Below are 21,968 nucleotides of genomic sequence, written 5' to 3'. Positions count from 1 at the left end.
TCTCAGACCGAGGAGTGGAGAAACTTCCTTCCTCCTCACCTGCCTAGATGTCTGCATCTACGTTCCTTAACATGACCAGATTCCATGGAGACAGTCACCCAGACAGACCCCTGGTGTCCAGGTGATCCTTTTTTGTTTTCAGCCCCATCGCAAAGGCTGTATCTCAGGTCTATTTATCTGCTATCCTGCCCGCAGACCTAGGGAGGCACCTGGAAACCCTCGCAGGAAGGGTGGGTGGTTCTGAGACCACTAGGTGTTCTCTCTAAATGGGCACCTTTCTGCAGGGCTGTGGGCCGGTCCAGACTCCAGGACAGATACCACCCTAAGTAGGTGAGGGTGGGAGCAGAACTGGGGGCAGGGAAATGGGGGAACTAGGGCTTCCTCCTCATGGGGGGTAGGGGCAGGCTGATGCTCCCTGCGGAAGGCCAGGGTCTTCCTCCCGAGGTTGGCTAGGGATCCTCAGGCTGCCTCACTCAGGGACAGTGCCAGCCGCCCCTCCCCCCTCCCCCCCCTCCCTTCAGCAACAGCATTGGGTTGGATCCAGCGCGATTGGGAGTGAAGTGTGAGCCAGCGCGGGGAGCCGGTACGCCCTCGCGAGCCAAGTGCCTCCAGAGAGTCCGGTTCCAGGTCCAGAGGCTGGCGCGCGGGGGATCCCCACAAGGGGGCGGAGGGAAACCCAGGAGGCCCGCGGGAGGAGGCGCGGCTAGCGGCTGGGCGCGCGCAGCTTGAGCGCACTCGCGGCGTCTCCGCTCCGGGCAGACAGTGGGGAGGGGGGCTGAAGAGACCCCCTCTGTTTCTCCGAAGTTTCGGGCGATTCCTTCTGCCCGGAGACCCGCCTCCCGGCGGCGTGCTCCCCACGAGGGGGCCTTATGCGCCGCCCCCTCCCTCCCCCTGGCACCGCACGGCCGAAGGATCGCGCACGGGGCTCCCTCCCCAGCTCAGTCTCCTCCCCACGCGCCCCCTCTCCGCCGCGCCGGCCAGCGCGGGCTGCGTCCCCGGCACTGCCCCCCGCCCGCTTCCGAGCCTGAGCCGCCGCGCCGCCGCAGGCTGCGGGAGCTGCGCCGCCCGTGCTCCCGGCGCGCTCCGGCCCCGCTCGGCCCCGGCTCCCCGCTCCCCGCGCGCGGACCATGGAGTGAGGGAGCGGGCGGTCCCGCGACGCGCTCCCGCAGCCGGCGAGGCCGGAGCCAGCCCGGGTGGCCTCGCCAGCCCGCGGAGTTGGCCAGCGGCGGGCCCTCCTCCCGCCGGTCCTTCCCCGCTCCTCCTCCTCGGCCGCCGCCGCCCCCGCCTCCCGGCCGCCCCCGCCGCCCCCGCCGCGCCGCCGCCCGAGGCCGAGCGCGGACGCCGAGCGTGGGAGCCATGGCGCGCGAGGAAGAGAGGGACCCCGAGCGCCGGGAGGCGGCGGCGCGGGCCAGCGGCGAGGAGGAGGAGGAGGAGGGCGAGGAGGGACTGAGCGACAGCGACGACGAGGACGAAGACGACGAGCCCGGCAGCGGCAGGGAAGAGGAAGAGGAGGCGGCGGCGGCGGCCAGGCGGGAGCGCAGCGAGGACGCGCGGCTGCAGCGCGCAGGGGTGCCTCCCGCCGCCGTCCCCGCCGCGGCCGCCCGCGACAGGAGCGGCCGCCGCCAGCCGGGGCCCCCGCCGGGGCCGCTGCCTTGCCGCCCGAGGATGCCGTCGCCCGACGACGAGGACCGCGAGCGTCGCCGGAGCCGCCGGAGGGACCTTCTGCTGAGCCAGCTCTGCTTCCTGGCCTTGGTGGCGCTGCTGCTCTGGTCGCTGTCGAGCATGCAAGAGCATAATGGTGAGTGCTCGCGGCTCGCCCCGAGTGGGCGCTGCGGCTCCGGCAGCTCGGGGCTCCCGGGCCGGGCGCGGGGCGAGCAGGCTGGCCGGCAGGAAGGGGTGCCGGGCACGAGGACTCCCCCTGCCTCTCGGAGGGGCTCGGGAGGAGGGGGCCCTGGAGGCCAGGATCGCGCAGTGGAGTCGCGGCCGGCACGCGGGGGCGCCTGGCTGGCCCTGGGGACCCTTACCTGTGCCTCTTGGCTCTCTGTCCTTCTTACCCACCGGCAGGAGGGACTGGTGGCGGAGGGGGTGGGGGCTGTTCCCCTAAAGAAGTCCCCCAAGGCCAGCAATGAAGTTGTCCCGGTACGATTTGGTACCTGTGCAGGTAACCACCTGTACACCTTCGGCTTGTTGAGGGCACGAAGGGGGCTGGTTGACTGGTGAAACACATAATTTCCCAGTGTTCCCCATACGGAACAGGCGGTCTGGACCAGGCAGAAAGCTCCGTACCCGCTTTTCTAGAACAGGTGCCGGGAACTCCGGGGAGGAAAAGTGTTGGCCGCCTGGCTAGGGTTTAGGAATGGACTTGTTCTCTTTCACTGACCACTCACTGGGAAGACTGATCCCTTCTGGGCACTTGCAGCTCTGGAAGAAATGATTTAGATTGTGCTGCCCCGTCACGCTGCATTCTGCTCTCATGGTGCCCTGCAGTGGGTCTGCCCTTTCCCCACAACTTTTGTCTTATTTGTCCTTGGCCTTTCTTGAGCTGAAATAGACCTTGTGGAGAAATGTGCTCAGAACAGTTGTCCACTGAAAACAGTTTGGACCCTGGGGGGCAGCTGTCTAAATAACGGAGGGAAAGACTTGGAAGAAAAAGAATGTTGTAAAAACGGTTTTATATCCCAGCAGTTCAAGTGGCATGGTTCGTGGGAAAACAGCCGTAAAAATGGTTGTGAGAAAAAGAAAAAGCCGTTACAAGTATGTGCCTTGGTGTTAAGAAAGATGTAGCTCTAATACAAGGCGTTATGAAGTGCAGCACAAAAGCACTTTGATAGTGATGGTGAAGGGTGGCATCGGTTAAAAAGGGGATGTCCCCCAGATTGGCTGGTCTCGTGCTTCGTGGGGAAAGCAGGTGGTCCCTCTTGGTTCAAGTCTTAGCAGACCTCTTGACAGACTTCATCTTATATGGTAATATGAGCGAGTCGGTCCCGGTCTTCAGTGGAGCCGTCGTCGGGACTCCAGAGCTCTCTCCTTTTCTCTTGAATCCCAGATTATCTGGTGAAGGGGAGTGTGCCAGGGAGGGAAGCTGGACTTCTCTTAAAGGGCAGTGTTGGACCTGCCAAAAGCAGTGACTGACTGATTCTCTCGAAGAGGGTTTTCATTAACCCCCTTTTAATCTTGCTGATTTTTTTGAGTGCAAAGCCAGTCTGTACTTGATGCCACCTTTGGTAAGGGCTCTTCTAAGTCAATTACGTGCCGGCCATGTTTCCTGCATGCTGGGGCTCTGGGAGTTCTAGAGTGCCCATCACTTCCAGGATGTAAGGGGCATTTTTCTGGATGGCCAGTGTGGCCCATAGAGTTAAGTCCATCGATGGCTGGGGGCCACCTGGGGCTCTGGGAAAGCCGGGGTGTTCAGGAGGAAGGGGGTGGAAGACACTCTGCAAACTAGAAACCTGGTGACTAAAATGTCATTTTGAAATGGTTTCCCTAGCAGTGACATTTCTTTTCAGGTGCCACCAACTCCGACTTTGTTCCATAGCACAGCCCTTTCCCTGGTCTCTTCCCTTGATCTCTGTCCTCCCATATTCTCTCTCTCTTTCTCTCTCCTTCCATAAATGCAAGCTTTCAGAAGACCCCCACCTCAGCAACTGAAGATCACCGTGAAAATCCAGCAGTGTGAAGGGGGATGCCATCCAGCCCCCAAATGGCACGCCAGTTGTAATTCTGTCTCGAATCACCTTTTCTTCAAGTAGATACTCATGATTTCATTACGTGATACCTTGCTGATTCACAGCCAGGCCCAGGTGTTTTTGTGTGTGTGTGTGTGTGTGTGTGTGTGTGTGTGTGTGTGTGTGTGTGTGTGTGTGTGTTTTAGATCATATTTAAGATATTAATGTGTGTGAATCTGCAAGTGGTTATTTAGCTTGGGGGGGTTGTCCTTTGGCATACTTAAGCTTTAGAATACTGACTTTTTACCCTGGAAACTTGGGTGCTAACTCTACTTAAGTGTCTTTTCAGTATGGATAAAAAGTATGGAGTTTGGCCTTGTTTCAAAGACCCTGTGTCTGCGAGAGGCTGAGTGATTCACTTAAGGTCACACAGCAATTGAGGAGTAGAGGGAGGACCCAACCCAAGGTGGCCTGACTCTTTGATCCCACCTCTGTTTCCTGGTATTCATGCCACCATCTGGGTGCAGCTTTGTAATATTTATATAATCACATGGGGGGTACCTTCCTAATGATCCAAGGAGAATATAGTTTTTAATTTACCTTGAAAACCACACCGTGATTAAAATGTAACTTCTCAGAGGCCTGTTTTCTTAACACATATCGATTTTTCTTTTTTTATAAAAAAGACTGTTCTTTTACCAAACCAAAATAGGGATGTGTGGCAGTTGTGTTATATAGTGTTGTGTAACACTTCGATGGTGTGGAACCTGAGCTCCCTTTCCTGACATCTAACCAAACTCCAGTATTGACTCCTTTCTGCTGAGATGGGATGCAAGCATTATTAAATACGAGTCGGGGAAGGGTTACTGCTGGAATCAACAAAAATGTGAATCCTCACAATAACCAGAGCAGGAGTAACAACTGGTGGATGGGCTTGTAAGCGCCAAGCACTGAGCTCAGTATGCTTTATGTGCATTGCCTCATTCAGTAGCTGCACACCATCTTCGCAGACGCTTGAGCTTTCAGCGGTAGAGGAAGCAAGGGCTTCCTCTTCAGGAAGGGAAACAAGGGCTCTTCAGTCCTAGCTAGGGCTCTATGGTTGCTGATAAAGATCATGTTTTTTTTTTTTTTAATTAAAAAAATAATTTATTTATTTAATTTACATCCAAGTTAGTTAGCTTATAGCGCAACAATGATTTCAGGAGTAGATTCCTTAATGCCCCTTACCTATTTAGCCCATCCCCTCTCCCCCCCACCCTGCTTCCCACCACAACCCCTCTATTTGTTCTCCATATTTAAGAGTCTCTTCTGTTTTGTCTCCCTCCCTGTTTTTCTATTATTTTTGCCTCCATTCCCTTATGTTCATCTGTTTTGTATCTTAAAGATGACATTTTTGATCTGTTTTCAAAGCCAATTGAAGTAAGGTGTCAGATTGGCTAAATGAGGGTTTTCTTTTCTTTTTCTTGTTTCTGCAGTGAGAATGGATTACTTTTGCATGTTTTGAGTGGTCTGAAAATGTTTAGTTTTTCTTTGAAGTGAGGAACCTGGTCATCTTTTTCCAGAAGTGGTACGAATAAAGCCCAGAGGTTCTAGCTTAGGAGTGATGATAAACATCCCCTCTAGAAAGTTCCTAGGTAGGTGAATAATGAATAAGAAAAAAAATATGTAATATATATAGCTCAAAGTTTACATATATATTCTGGCCCAGTTACTGTTTCTAATAATGGATCTCCTCAAAACGTAGTGGTGTAGAACTACTGTTTTATGTTTTTGCTCATGGATACTTTGGGTCAGGAGTTTGGACAGGGTGTTCTGGGATGGCTTATCTCTGCTCCACGTCTGGGGCTCAGCTGGAAAGATTGAAAGGCTGGGTGACTTGACAGCTGGGTCTGCAGTCATCTGGAGGCAACATCACTCCCGTGTCTGGGGTTGAGGCCAGCTGTTGGCTGGGCTCTCAGCTGGGCATTTACCCAGAACACCTATGTATGGCCTCTCCATATGGCTTCTCCATGTGCCTTAGTTTGAACTCCCTCAGAACACAGCAGTTGGGTTCCAAGAGGATAAAGTGGACGTACACAGCATTTATGTCTTAGCCTCAGAAGTCATGTGGTATGACTTCCACTGTTTTCTTTTGGCCAAGGCATTGGCAGTTGTCATCCTAAGTTCAAAAAGGGGGGACATAGATGTCACCACTTACTCAGTGGAGGAGTGTCAGGTTATATTGTAAGGAGAGCAGGTGGGCATGTATATTGTGGCTATCTTTGGAAAACCAGGGATCCAAGGGATAATAACTTAGAGACACAGACATTTCCCAAGGAGGTAAATGGTGAATGATAAATATACACATATTTGAAATACCTTCCAATCATGAAAACATGGCAGCCCGTCTTAAGTTAGGTGTGGGGTCCACAGGTGGTATCTGAAAAGAGGGCTGTGTGGGTACTTGAACTGCACATTTCAGTTGCCAAGCTGAGAGCCTATCTTTAGCTTTGCGACCTCCCAGTCCTCAGAGGACAATGGCCACGACCTCTCAATGTCTCGTGTGGTTTACAGGGACGCCTTGCTGGATTCTTCTGCCTGGATATCCTCCCTTCCTGCCCTCCCTTCCATGCTTCACTACACTGGTCTTTCTAATGCTCCTCAAAAGGGTGACATTTCTTCTGGCCCCAGACCTGTCACACATGCCAGTTCCACATTTATCAATCACAGCTCATTCATCTTTCACTTCCGGGCCTAAGATCTACCCAACCAGACTAGGTCCTCCCATTTTGCTCCTTGAGCTATTTTCTCTTCATAGCATTTATCACAGTTGCCAATTATGTATTTGTTTGGTTGTGATTTGAGTAACCTGTCCTCTTCACCACATTCTAATAAGCTCCAGGAGATCAGGGGCCCTCTGACCTTTGCTCACCTTTGTCATCTGCATCAACTGCCCTTAGTAGATGCTCAAAAGACACTTGTTAAGTAAAGAAGCTGTTTTGATTTCTGAACTACAGTACCTGTAATAATTAGCAACTGCATGTCAGGAGCTCAGTTACTGGCATGCGTTTTAATCTCACGATTTAGAATTCTTCCCCCCCTCCCCCATCCATCAAAGTCAGTGTTGTTACCCATTTATCATGGGCTAACACGGAGCCACACAAGGTGAGTGCCTTGCTTTGTGTCACTTCATTAAGTGGCAGGATTTGATCCCAAGCCCACTTGTATCCAAGCTGCATGCCCCTGCATTGCCTAGCTCCAGCTGAGGAGGACGCGAATAGAAAATGGGAATCACACTGCCTTTTTCAGTCGACTGGGGAGAGTAAAGGAGTAACAGAAGGTTGCTTTCATAGAAGCAGTATTTTAGAAACACATCGCTTTTCAACCTTTTCTATTTTCTGCCTAAACATATATAGATGTGTCTCTCCTGGCTTTTCTTAGCTGCTCATCAACCCAGATTTTTCTCAAAGATTTCCTTTACTTGCAAGCCTTGAATCCTTGTGGGAAGATTTTTTTTAATACCCTGGAGGGTTGGCAAAGCCAAAAGAATTGCAAAACCAGCCATTTGCTGAGAATTCCAGGGCTTGGTGGAAGTTGGCTGATAGGACAGGATTTTGGCAACTCTCTTTTTCCTCAAGGAGATTACTTTTCCTTGAGCTAAATATATGTTTTTGGAGGGAATAATAGTACAGTGACTCTTGTATTGGGGAGACTGAGGTACAGAAAGTTCATAAGATGTCCTTGAAGTCACATAGCAAATGAGTGGTACTTCCAGAAGGTAATTCAAGTTTTTCTGCTCTTTTCCTGCCCTCAGTTTCTGGAGGGCTTGTTTGGCAATGACTTTTGTTTGTCTTTGCAACAGTTTGAAACATGGTTTTATCCTGTAGGGTTTGAGAATTTGACGTATTAAGGGATACAGTGGAAGAAGGTTTTCTCTAGTGAAACGTGGTGCCATCCAGGCAGTTTTAATCACAGAGTTGTGAGTTTTAAGACATGGAAGATATCTTCCAGACTCTCTCCTGTGGCTGCAGGTGCACCAGTCCTGTCCTCATTCTCATCCCTGGGGGCTTCACCTCCCTTACCAGTTTTCCCACTCCCACCTTTGTAAGTGGTCCCTTGTGAAACAGTCTTCAGTGGCACCTCTTGAATGAGTTTCTGCCTGGACTCCACTGGTGTAAGACCCAAGGACCTCCATTCATTCATCCAGTTAATATTTGGCAGGCTTTTTACTAGTTGTTGGGGTGACAGCAGTGTCTGAGATGGATACTCAGAATATTGTCCTCATGGTGGCTTAGACTTTAGTGGGAAGAGAGGCGTCGAACAGCTAATTTTCAAGAATTATAGGCGAGGCGAATGAGAGAGACAGCATGGCGTGAGGAGGTGTTGGTAGTAAGGAGAAGCTGGAACCTGGAAAATCAAAGGAATTAGGTTGGTAATGAATGGGGAACAAAAAACAAATGTATAAAAATTGGGTAAAAGATACTGACAGGCAGTTGACAAAGCAGTTGTAAATGACCAGTAGATACCAGTAAAAATCCTCAACCTCAATAATAATCAGGGAAATCTCATTTTAAAAATGATGAAATACATTTTTAAATATCAGGTTGGCAAAAATGAAAATGCAGGATAATGTCAAGTATTAACACAGGTGCAGGAGAGATAGCTTATCTCATTTACTGCAGGTGAGGGTATAAATTGGGTCCCCAAACATGGTGGGGAACTGCAAGGTGATAAGGTTTTAGGCACAGACCCCAAATGAAACCTTGGCTAATAAAAATTTTTTTTTACTGTTTGTTTATTTTTGAGAGACAGAGAGACAGAGCACAGGCGGGGGAGGAACAGAGAGAGAGGGAGACACAGAATCTGAAGCAGGCTCCAGGCTCTGAGCTGTCAACACAGAGCCCGACACAGGACTTGAACCCATAAACCGTGAGATCATGACCTGAGCTGAAGTCAGATGCTTAATTGACAGCACCCCTGTTTCCCCAACCTTGCCTAACTTTTAATGAGATGTATATATGGGGAATTGTGAATTTGAATGGCAGTGCATAGACATTTGACACTTGGATAGAAGCTGAGCTTTCCCAAGGGGAACTGGGTGGGCTCAGGTGGTTAAGCATCCACCTCTTGATTTAGGCTCAGGTCATGATCTCAAGGTTTGTGGGTTTGAGTCCCACGTTGGGCTCTGCACAGAGCCTGCTTGGGATTCTCTCTTCTCTCTCTTTCCCTCCCTTGCTCACATGCTCGCTCTCTCTCTCTCTCTCTCTCCAAAAATAAACATTAAAAAAAAAAACAAAACTCAACTTTTCCTGGACACATCTGTGATCGAGGAGCAGTCATGACCCTTTGAACTCTAGACTTCAAACATTGGAAGGTACGGTGAATAGGCCTTTGATATTTCTGGAGGTATTCAAACCAATACAAATTGCTTATCTAAATCATGAAATCTAGCCATTATTCCTTGTCCATCACTCTTCATTTCTAGGAGAATGAGAACAATTAAAGTCTGCTTCTCTGTTGACCTAGTTCAGAGGAATTTCACATTTGCAACTTTGTGTTTTTCTCTTCATGACTCCCTCTCTGCTTCTGCATTGTTTGACCTCAGCAAAAGTCATTTTCACTTGAGTGACAAACAGTGCGCTCTGAACCCACAGGGAACAGGAAGTAACAAGCACATTTCTTGGGTAGGGTTTTGATGTAAGAACAAAGTGGGTGATGGGAAGCATGGGTGACCAGGAGAAAGGGAGTGCTGAAGGTTAACGTTGCTGAGTCAATAGCACCATCTTTAAGAAGGAACATTCACTTTTGGACATTTTGACTTTGATTACTGGTAGGACATCTGGGTGGAATATAGCTGATTGTCAAAAGTCAAGATCATAAGCAGTTGCTACAGATAAGTACCTGGGAAATAGTATGCATGAGGGTGAAAATTGTATCTTTGCTTGGCTCCTGGGTTTCCGTCTTCTCTGCACCTTGTAATCACGAGGGAACTTTCAACTTTACTTATGTCTGGGTCTAACCCTCCCCCCCACCCCCCACTCCCTGCAGAGATTCTGACATAATGTTCCTGGGTATAGCTTGGGTATTGGTATTTTTTTTTTTTTTAAGGGAAGCAGATGGCTCTAGTGTGCAGCTAAGACTAGGCACCTCTGGATAGAGCAGTGGTCAGTATTTATCACAGCCATGTCAGTGCTCTTTGTACCCGAGCTATGAAGCATGCTGGGCTTAATTTTTCTGTCCTAAATGTGAATGAGTATTTGCTTAGTTTTCTAAGCCTTCACCACTAATTGAAGCCCAAACTTTCCTCCGGTTGCCCTCACCTTCTTTGCCTATGTACACTGCTGTTAGATATTCTATCCAGTTCTCTTTTTTCAGAAGTCCTTCTCAGATTGTTCCAGCTTGGTCTAGTCTGGATAGGTTGCTTGTTAAATCTGCTGCCCAGCTGTCATCTTGAGATCTGCCTATAGCTTCACACTGCCCATGACTCCCCCCCCCCCCCCCCAACCCCCAGCTCTCCCTGTGTTGCAAGGAACCTGTATGCATTTCCTGCCCTGCTTGGTTTATCCCTTCACCTGTGGTACACGTTTCTGGGGATCACACACTCCAGGTGCCTCCTAAGACAGAGTGTGGAAACAAGAAAACAAAGGTTTGAGACATCGTAGATTTGAAAATAGGTTTGAAAATACATTAATTCGAGTCTCACACTTTGAAGATAGTTTGGCTGGAGGGGGAATTTATGTTGGAACTCAGTTTCCCCAGTTTTGAAGGCATTGCTCTTAAGGGTTACCCCTGAGAAGTCTGATGCTGTTCTAGTTCTTTTGTATGTTACCTGTTTCCTCCTGTCTCCCCCAAAAGCATGGGTGCTCTTTGTTCCTAATGTTCAGGCATATCAGTTAAATGGCTGGGGTGGTTCTGTTTTCATGTATTGTACTGGGAACTCACCTGGTTCTTTTCATCTGGAGGCTCATGTCCTTCAGATCTGGGAACTTGTGTGCATTCCTCCAACCCAAGCTCTCTCCCCTCTCTGGATTGTCTGTTACTGGGGTGTTTGACTTCCAAGATTGATATTCTGATTTTCTGATCTCTTCTCTCCCATTTTTCCCTCATCCTCCTGCTCTAATTTCTATAGGTTGCTGAACCACATCTTCTAGTTCTACTGAGGATTTCATTTCTGCTGTTGTATTTTTAGTTCCAAGAGCTCTTTTTCTCCCTCCTCTGAGAGTTATTTTTAGTAACATCCTGTTCTGCTTCATCAATACAGCATCATTGCTTATATCCTAAAGTGTGTGAATAGTAAGTAGTCTTTGGAATTTCCTTTTCTGTATGTGGACTTGGTTTTTTCCAGGTTGCTGTTGTCTTTCCGCTTTGTTTTTCATATTATGTGCTTTCTTTAAAAGTTAAGTGATCCTTTGTGTGTACTCATATTTAAGAGAGGCTACTGAAATGATGATTGGAAACTGCAAAGAGGAGGGTCTGTTGACTGTTTCTCTGTAAGGTGATCCAACTGGGCCATGTCACCGGGCAGTGCTCCATGTCTCCAGTTCTGGATCTTTATCAGGGGGTGGTTGGGTTTCTCAGAGAGGGGTTGCCCCATGTCCTGTCTGGAGGGAGAACCAGTAGGAATCCAGTGGGAGAGGAAGTGGGGGCTAGGGGGTGTTGTTCAGCAGAAACATTCTCCTAGACTCAGTGAGTTGTCCTGAGGCAGTTATAAGTATGATGGAGCTGAACAATTTATTTTGATGCAATGCAGTTTATTTCAGGCTCCCTTCCTCCTGCCCTCCTCCCCTCCCTTCCTGCCTTCCTCCTTTATCTCTTTAGCTCTCATATACATGAAACTGGTAAGAGTTGTTGCCCCCTGATGGGGCTTATGCTCAGGATAGGGGGAAAGAAGGCATAGTCTTCATCATCTCCTTTCCTTTAACTGAGATTTTTATTGAGATAGTTGTGGATTCATATGCAGTTGTAAGGAATAATGCAGAGAGATCCCTAGTACATTTCCCCCAGTTTCCTTCAATCGTAACATTTTGCAAAACTCTAGTATAATACCATAACCAGAGAAGTACCATTGATAACAAGCCACCAACCTTATTCAGATTCCCGAGCTTCATTTGTGCTCATGTGCGTGCATGTGTATATGTGTATCTGTTTAAGTGTATGTAGTGTTTGTATGTGTATATGTATGTGTAGAGCATATGTGTGCAGTATGTGTGTGTGTGCATTCAGTATGTGTGTGTGTCGTGTGTACACGTATGTATGTGTAGTGTATGTAGTGAATTCAGCATGTGTGTGCCTGTAGTGTGTATGTGCATGCATGTGCGTGTAGTATTTGTTCATGTGTGTATAGTATTGTGTGTGTGTAGTGTGTGTTAGAGGTGTGTGTATGTTTTATACAGCTTTCTCACTTGTGTTGGTTGCTGTAACCACCACAATCAGAATATTGCACAGATCCACCATCATGAGGATAACTTGTGTTGCCCTGTCCTAACCACACACGGCCTGTGTATCTTTTTATTCAGAAACAACAGTCAAAGTAAGTAACTTCTGTCACCTACTCCAAAAATAAAGGTAAAAAAATTGTAGCTTCTAGAATTAAAGGAAATTCCACCACCAGCAGTGTTGCTCTGCACCGAAAGCTGCTTGTGAGGTGGGGGTGGGGAGAGGAGTGTGAAGTCCGTCAACATTCGCGATACTGGGGGCATGGAGACCTTTCTCAGTCGTCAGGTTCACTCCTAATCAGGGATGGCAGCCATATCTAAGTGCTGGGTGAAGGCTGCATGTGGCTGGTGACCAGTTTCTCTGGTGGATGATGTTTCCTGTCATTTGCACAGCATTGCTGGATGAATTCTCTGTGGAAAGTTTTTTCAAGTTGCTTGTTCATTCAGGCAGTTTGGCTAAGCTTTCTGCAATGAGATTTTCACCAGTATCTGTTTCTTAGGGTATTAGAGATAGAGATCTTGGGGGCTGTTGTCTCTTAACATCTGAGAATTACTGCTGGGGGTGGAGCCCAGTTTTCTGACTCTTTGCTTAGTAAATACTTAAGGAAAAAGCAGAAAATTAAGGCTAGAAATGGATTTAATGTAGATGGACTCAGTGAAATTATTTCAAAATCTGAAATGTTCCTGAAGTGCTAAAATCTTGTTGGGAATTATTTGGCATTTAGCGTAGTCACTAAATGGGGAAAATTAGGGAATGTCGGGGGAGGGGGCGGCTACTTCTTGTAGCAAATAAAATATTTTGGGGGGGATTTTTTTTTTTTTTTGGAAATACGGGCTCTTAGGACAGTCTTAACTTGCTTCAGGAGAGAGTTAACATCGCTGGTTTACTTTCCACCTGGGGAGTCACCTCATATAACCATGGCAATGATTAGTTGTTTCAAAAATGAGTAACCATGAATTTTTTCCTGTTGGGGTTTTTGAGTTTACAAGATTTCAACTTTTTTCATACCTGGTGTTACAATTCTAGTCTGTGATCTGGACACCACTTCCAAACAAAGCAAAGTTTCCTAGGACCTTAACACCCTAGGCTTTGAAAACCCGATGATAATCACCTTCTTAGTAGGATTTCATAATGTGGTTATTTGAAATCACAAATGTTTGCTGGGTTAAGTGCAAAAAGAAAAACTATTGCACCTACTTTCGATAAATCTGGACATGAAGGCAGGTCAATTCCAGTATTTTCCAACATTGTGGTATATTTCCTCCCTCATATATTACAAAATTGATTGAATACTATATATAATATCTTGGATACCGCTTTTGAATTAAAAAATTAATATACATTCAAATCGCCATGATGCAGAACAAAAATATCAGCCCCCCAAAACTTTGTCAAACCAACCCTTTGCAGTTATACCCTTCTTCATCCCTATTGTTTGACCTCTGTTACCATTGGTTTTGTCTTTTTGAGAATGTCAAACAAATGGAATCCTACAGGATGAAATATTTTGACACTGACTTCTTTCACTCAGCAGAATGCCTCTCAGATTCATTACACTGTTGCATGTGTGGGTAGGTCCATTCCCTTTCATGGCTGAGTAGTGTTCCATTAAACCAGATGTACAACAGCTTGTTTATCCATTTACCTGTTGATATTTGGGTTGTTTTAGTTTTGTTGATTATGAATAGAGCTGCTGTAAACGTTCAGATCCCAGGGTGGGTTTTTTTTTTTTTTATTATTTATTTCTTTTTCTCACTTTATCATACTGGCTGAGACTTTCAGTACAATGTTGAGTTTGAGTGGACATCCTTGCCTTGTCCCTGATCTTAAGGGGAAAGCCTTCAGTCCTTTAAGTATGATGTTTACTGTAGGGCTTTCATGTCCTTTGTCAAGTTAAGGAAGTTCCCTTCTAGTTACAATTTGTTGAGAATTCTTATCAGAGATGGGTATTGAAGTTTATCAGGTGCTTTTCTGCATCAGGTGATATGATGCTATGTTTTTTATTCTTTAGACAGTTAATATGGTGAATTACATGGATTGATTTTTTGACTACAGATTCAAAAAATGTATATACCCTGGAGAAGCCCCACTTGATCATGGTGTGTTTTTTCTTTCATATTTCTGGATTTGAATTGGTCCTGTTTTATTGAGGACTTTCACACCTGTGATCACCCAGAGTGTTGGTCATAGGTTTATTGTACTATCTTTGTCTGGTTTTGCTGGCCCCATGAAATGAATTAGGAAACATTATTCCCCTTTCCTACATTTCCTGGAAGAGATTGTGTAGAATTGGTAGATTCTGCTCTTTAACTTATCATAAACATTTCTCTATAACATCAAACTTAAGATATTATTTTCACTGTCTGCATAAGCATAGTATTAAACATCACAAAAATTTTCTTAGTATTATAGCAAGTGATGTTTATTGAACACTTTGCATGCTTGAGGCACTGTTTAAGCGCTTTTCCCTGTATTGAATCCTTTAATCTGCATGATATCCAATGGAGTGGGTACCATTATGATCTCCACTTTACATGCAAAGAAAAATAAGACAGTGTGTAAATAACTTGCCCAAAATTTCTATGTGGCTAAGTAGTATATGAATTCAGGCTGTCTGATTCCAGACCCCATGGCCTTAACTATTACATTTTATCCTGTGGTTATATTACAGTTTACTTTTTCATACCTCCATTTGGGATATTTAGGTATTTTCTATATCCTCACTGTGATCATTGTTCTTGTACTCAAGTCCTTGATAATTGATGGCAATTTCTTTAAGCTGGTTTCCTAGAAGTAAGTGCCATGTCAGTGTCAAAGTGCATGCCTATTGTAAAGGCTAACATCCTGCTATGTAATTTTCCAGGAATTTGAAGAAATTAAAAATTCCAACAGCAGTGTTTGAGAGTACTCAATTCAGTGTTCTCTGCCAGAATGGAATATTATGATTATTTTACATATTTTAAATTCAGTTTGCAGAGAGATGGTATCTTACTGCTTTATTTTGTGTTTTCTTCATACTGGTGAAACTGAATGTTTAAAATGTTTATTGACTTTTTATTTCTTGTGAGAAAAACTTATTCATGTCTCTTCTCCATTTTTTTCTAATGGGATAACTATTTTTCTTAATGATTTGTAAAACTCTTTATATATTCCATAAATACGTTTTTAATCCTATGTCAGTTTTGTTTTTTTTTTTTTTTTTTGGCATACAGAAGATTTTCATTTTTATCTAGCTAAAACTATATTTCTTTTTTTTCTTGTCTTTTTTCATTGTTTTATTCTTCGATCCAGGATCTCAAGTGTGTACATAAAACCTTGGTTTGTGAGCATAATTTGTTCTGGAAACATGCTTGTAGTTCAAAGCACTTGTAAATCAAAGCAAATTTCAAGAACCATTGGCTCAGTTGTGATCATATGACATTTGTCATCACGTACTACTTGTATTGCAAGACATCGCTCCTTTAGCAAGTTAAAATTTATTAGAAATGTTGGCTCGTCTTTCAGAACACTCGCAGAACAAGTTACTCCCAATCCAAGGTTTTACTGTATTTATTCCACATAATCCTTTATGTCTTTTTCCTCATATTATGGTTTAGTTTAAAAAAAATTAACTCTATTTCATTTGGAAGGTATCAGAACTAAGATGAAGATTTCACTTAAACTGATGAACAGATTTAATAGTTAAATTGTTTATTGAATAATCTTTCCTTTACCTAGACATTTGTGGTCTGACCTTTATTCCATGCTTGTTCTCTTATGTACCAGAAGAGTTTTTGTGATGTGTATTTTGTTCTATTTACTCATTAATTACTTGTTGTAGTTCATTAGCGTATTTATTAACGATAGGGCAAGACTCCTCTCCTCTTGTTTTGGGGAAAAAAATCATTTGCTATTATCACTTGTTTATCCTTCCAGGTGAACTTTAAAATCTCTGTTGAATTTTGCTCAAATGCCTCTGGGTTTTGACAAATCTATAAATAATTTGTGGAAAAATGGCATTTTACAACATTGATTATTTTCATTCAGAATGTGCTTCATTTGATCAAGACTTTAAAACAAATCTGCCCAGATTCATAATTATTTCCCTCTTTCTTACATTTCTTTGTGAAAATTATTCTGTTATTATTTATTGTGGCTGTTGTTTCATTCTTTATATATTCTCTTAAAATATGTACTCTTTGTAATTAATTCTGTTCTTTATTTTTCATTCTTAAGTTTTAAACTACATACGTATTAATAAACACAAATTGGTTTATTAATGACCATTGGTTTATTAATTACAATTAATAACCAAAATAATACCTTATATTTTCCAATATTTTTCTGTTAAAGGGAATTTTAATTTAATTTTGTTTTTTTATGATAAAGCCCTCAACAAAGTAGGTTTATTTATTTTTTCTTTTTTGGTTAAGTTTTTAATTCCAGTTAGTTAACATACAGCGTTATTAGTTTTAGGTGTAAAATATAGCGATTCCACACTTCCATACATCACCTGGTGCTCATCACAACAGGTGCACTTGGAAGGATTTTTTTTTTAAGTTTATTTATTTATAATCTCTATACCCATCATGGGGCTCGAACTCATGACCGTAAGATCAAGAGTTGCATGCTCTACCAACTGAGCCAGCTAGGCACCCCTAGAGGGAATTTTATGTATGTATGTATGTATGTATGTATGTATGTATGTATTTATAAACTAGCAATTGTTTTTATGTTTACTTATTTTGAGAGCAAGTGAGCATATAAGCAGGGGAGGGGCAGAGAGAGAGAGAGGGAGAGAGAGAATCCCAAGCAGGCTCTGTGCTGTCCTGACATAGCAGGGGGGCGGTGTGGCACGGGGGCGGGAGGGGGGGGTGCTGGGTCTCTCTTGGAATGGGAATGTCATGACCGGAGCTGAAATCAAGGGTCAGATGCTTAAACGACTGAGCCACCTCGGCACCCCCTAGAGGGAATTTTTAGGTTCATGCTGTAGTTGGGTAGTTATTTACTGTTGGCTCTTGGTTATGTTAGTTGCTTTTCATTATGTTGTGGATGTTTCCTCATCTCTCTCATTTTCAAATAAGTTTCTTTTTCTTAAATCAGCCATGGATGTTGTATGTGGTTAGATGCCTTATCAACATTTGTTGAAGCCTTTAGTATAATGTGATGTAAATAAATATCCACATGAAGCTGCTCCTGAGGCAAACCCCAGATAGCCACGACAATTTTTCTTTTTTCTTTTTTAATAGGATATTGGATCTGATTTTTCTATACTCTTTATAGAATTTTTGTTTTTGTATTCTTTTTTTTTTAACATTTATTTATTTTGAGAGAGGGAAAGAGATGTGTTTGTGCATGAATGGGGAAGGGGCAGAGAGAAAGGGAGAGAGAAAATCCCAAGTAGGCTCTGCCCTGTCAGCACAGAGGCCAATGAAGGGCTCCATCTCATAACTGCAAGATCATGACCTGAGCAGAAATCAAATCAAGAGTCAGATGCTTAACTGACTGAGCCACCCCAGCGCCCCTGCTTTTGTATTCTTGACAGACATTGACCTATAACTTCTTTGCCAGGTTTTAGTGCTAGCATTACACTAACTTTACAAAACAAATTGATGATTTCCATGTTCTTCTATGTTCTAGAGAATTTTATGAAGCATGGGGATGGTCTGTTAAGTTTAAAATTTGAAAGGACATTTATATAGTACTGCCTGGCCTTTACCTGGCCTGTAGCAAATCTTAAAAGTAATTTTGGAGACACTTTTCAATTTCTGCCACCGCTACGTTCCATGTAGGTAATTTGTTTTCTTAGAATTTGTTTTCTTTTCTCTATTTCATTATTTTTAAACTGAACCAAATTCTGCATTGCATTTTAAAATTTTAACTTGTTTTGTAATTGTGATTATGTAACATTTTCTGATTACTAACGTATGTGTTTCTCTTTTCCTTGATCAAATCTGACTGTATTTGGTTTATTATTTTTGGAAGATCCATATCATGTGTATCTTTATCAATTTTCCTTTCCCCCCTGTTTTCTGAATCAGTTATGGCTTTAATAGTTCCTTGACAGTCTTCTCTTAATTCCTTTGTATTCTAATATCTTGAATTAATTGCTTTATATATTTTTATTCCTTCTTGCTAATGGTGCATTTGCCTTTGAGGGCAGCTTTAGACTCGCCTTGTAAGTTCCAAAGTGTCAAGTAGTCATTATTGTTCTTTTTAAATAGTCTTGTCATTGTAGTTTTTTTTTTCCTGCAGTTATTTAGGAGAGTGATTTTTAATTTCCAAGTTGTCAGGATGAGTTTTAGGTGTATATTTTTATTATTTTTAAATTTTTATTATTTTTAATTTTTAGTTTTGAGAGAGAGAGAGAGAGAGAGAGAGAGTGCAAGCGCAGGCACACAAGTGAAGGAGGACAGAGAGATGGAGATGGAGACACAGAATCCAAAACAGGTTCCAGGCTCTGAGCTGTCAGCCCAGCGCCCGATGCAGAGCTTAAACCCACAAGCTGTGAGATCATGACCTGAGCCAAAGTCAGATGCTTAACTGACTGAGCCACCCAGGTGCTCCTAGGTGTATATTTTTAAATACCAAATTCTAATTTTGTTTGTCTAGAGAATATGACCTTTGAGTGTGGTTTTTCATTTGTTTTGGTCATTTTTCTTAGAACATGAACTGTTCGTAATTGGATAGCCATTTGTCTGTCTTTCATGTCTGTCATCTTCTCATTTCATCATTTCCCTCTTTTGGTCATTTCCTCTTCATTCCGCAAGAGTCTTTTTTTTCATTCTGCAAGAGTCTTGAATTTTTTTTTCTTTCTCCTGAATGGTTTGATTTTTAGCACTTTGGGTCTGCTTGACTGTCTTTTATTCCACTTAGGTTTTGTTTGTGCATTTCTGACTTTTTAACCATTTCATATTTTGTGCATCTCCATATTAGCTAGCTTCTATTGTAATATTAGCTTTTTTGTTCATTTTTAATTTTCTGTCATATAACCCATATTTCTTTACATGCCCTTGATATTAAAAAATAGATTATCTCTGAAATTTACTTCTACTTCCTTTGATAAATTATTTTTAGAATGTAGTATTCTTTTTTTTTATGTTGCAGAGAATTTTCAGGGTTTTTTTTTGTTACCCACCTTTGAAGGAGAAGATCCAGGCCCTGTGTGTGCCTTTCAGTGGACTTTCCTGTCTCTCCCAAGCATTCGCCTTGTCACATTGTGTTAGGTTACTGTTAGCATATCTTCAGCTGAAGATCTGGTTGTTGTTTGTTCATGGTCTTGGCCAGATTCTCTTTGTTTATGTTGACTTTTTAAGGGTGACTCAGCTTGCTTGAGAGGAGATCTCCTGGTAGTTTGAATATTTAGATGGAGCTTTATTTATATAATTTCACTCAATTGATAGTTCTTCCTGGAGCTTTATTTATATAATTTCACTCAATTGATAGTTCTTCCATCTAGAGACAGTGCATTAAAATCCAACACCCTCATTTGTATATGTCCACGGTTCTGTCTCTTCTCTTTTTTGTTATTTTGTAGAAGGCAGTATTCCCCCATCTACCCACTCTTTCCCTGGTTGAGTTATACTTCCAGGAACTGGGGTTTCTGTGTGGATGGATATAGAGAGACATTCATAGGGTAGGGAAACCCTTGAAAGCAGCTCCTTTCAGCAGCATGGTTCTGAGATAGGGTTTCACACCTGGGGATCAGTGTGTTCTCCAGCTACCCACCTGTCACACTCCATTATTATGTTTCAGGGGCTCATCCATACTCAGCATCTTTTTTATGTGTTTCTGTATTTCTTTCAGTGGGCATATAGGAAAGAGTAAATCACATACTATTGACTGATTACCCTAGTATCCCAGAATGCCTGTTCAGATTTCAGCTTGAAATTTTTAGTTTGTTACAAAGAAGAAGAAATTTAATTCATGGATAGAGGGATTCAAGAACAGCTACATCTGTCTAATATTAAGCAGCTTATCAGTGTGTTTTCCATGTTCATACCTCTTTCATGTATTTTATCTCAATTATCCCACAGAACGATGGATTAGATGTTATTATCCTCTTTGGGTTAAAGTGACTTGCTCAGTGCCACATAGGTAGACAGTGGTAGTTTCCACTGTGCTAAGCATCTTTGAGGAACATTTCCTGTCAGGGAGTTCAACAGAAGCTATCCCAGTGTGGTAGGCAGAATAACGTCCCCCTCCCTGTCAAAGATGCCCATCTCCTAATCCCAGGATCCTGGGAATCCATGGTACTATATGACATGGGGGAATTAAGTTTGTTAATCAGATGACTTTGAGAGTATCCTGGATAATCCAGGTGGGCTCTTTGTAATCACGGGAGTCCTAGTAAGTGAAAGCAGGAGGCAGGAGGGACAGAGTCAGGGACAGTGGGGACAGAAGCAGAGATGGGGGTGGTACACTTACTGGCTTTGAAGATGAAAGGGGCCAATGAGCCAAGGAACATGGGCAGTTGCTAGGAGCTGGGAAAGGCCAGGAATGGGATTCTCCTGTGGAGTCTCCAGAAGGAACACAGCCCTGCCGACACTTTGAATTTAGCCCACTGACACCCCTCCCTATTGGAGTTCTCACTTCTAGAACTATAAGATTTTGGTCTGTTTTAAAGCCACTAGGATGGTGGGACTCTATTGCTGCAGCATTAGGAAACTAATACACTTCACGCATCAGACTTTGTGGTCTGACACCAAGAAGCAGAAACTGGAAGTCCTGGAGTGATCCATCACACAGATGTTTACGTGGGCAGTTACTATGTCATCGTTTGATAGACTGTACATTTATTTTCTCACTGTGCTGCCGCTACCCTCCTGAGGAGAATGTCAGCTCTCTGGAGCAGGAGCTTCGTCTGTTGTGTTCTCCACCTTATGCCCAGAGCCTAGTTTGCAGGAAAAATTCAATAAATATTTGTTAAATTATTCCTTTTTGCCCAGATGACACTGTACCAACTGAATGGAGTCTCAGATGTGTCCTTGATGGAATACTGCTAACTCTATAAGTAATAACAAAAATAAAAAGAAGAAACCGAGTTAAAATTATGCCATCCCCAAAGATCAAATATTAATTTTTCATGTTTTTTCGAGTGTTTAGTTATATGCATAATTTTTTTTAGAGTTAGCGAATACTCCTCACACACTCTCATATGATCCTCTCATAAAATAAGATAGATGGTGGTCATAAAGTAAATACAGTATTGTATATTATATTTTTGACTTATTTTTTAATGTTTTATTTATTTTGAGAGAAAGAGAGTGTGCGTGCGAGTGGGGGAGGGGCAGAAAGAGACTGAGAGAGAGAATCCCAAGCAGGCTGTGGCTGTCAGCACAGAGCACCACACGGGACTGGGACCCATGAACTGTGAGATCATGACCTAAGCTGAAATCAAGAGTCAGATGCTTAACCAACTGAGCCACCCAGGCACTCCTACATTTTTGACTTATGATGTTCCGTATTACATTTTTGTTACTTAACATATTTGAAATAATGATAACTCAGTTTTTTCAATAATTACCGTTTCACAGGCTGATTGGCATTCCACCGAGTATATAGGATATTCCATTAAATGTATAGAATATACATTTAACACATACATATGTGTATATATGTATTCTATATATTTAAATGTATAGAATATACATGTGTATTTTAGAGATTGAGAGTGCAAGTGGGGGAGAGGGATTGGGGTGGGGGGGGAGAGAGAGAGAGATAGAAAGGGAGAATCTTAAGCAGGCTCCATGCTTAGCATGGAGCCCAGTGTGGGGCTCGATCCCACAACCCTGAGATCATGACCTGAGCTGAAATGAAGAGTCGGATATTCAACCGACTGAGCCACCCAAGCATACCTAATGTGTGTATGTGTATGTATATATAAATATATGTGTGTATATGTATATT

General features: G+C 43.5%; 1 protein-coding gene across 1 annotated transcript in view; it reads left to right on the top strand.

Moving 5' to 3' along the window:
* The first annotated feature begins 821 nt into the window (after window positions 1–821).
* The window catches only part of SLC24A3 (solute carrier family 24 member 3), a 480,571-nt gene continuing 459,424 nt past the window's right edge, over window positions 822–21,968 (top strand). Inside the window, exon 1 of the mRNA XM_060611249.3 lies at window positions 822–1,798. Within this exon, the coding sequence (XP_060467232.1) occupies window positions 1,357–1,798 (442 nt within the window). The 5' untranslated portion in view covers window positions 822–1,356. The remainder of the gene's footprint in view (window positions 1,799–21,968) is intronic.

The sequence above is a fragment of the Panthera onca genome, chromosome A3 (assembly GCF_046562875.1).
Source record: "Panthera onca isolate mPanOnc1 chromosome A3, mPanOnc1 haplotype 2, whole genome shotgun sequence".
Taxonomy (NCBI): Eukaryota; Metazoa; Chordata; class Mammalia; order Carnivora; family Felidae; genus Panthera; species Panthera onca.
The sequence above is the reverse complement of the archived record's forward strand: the minus strand, read 5'-3'. Positions and strand labels throughout refer to the sequence as shown.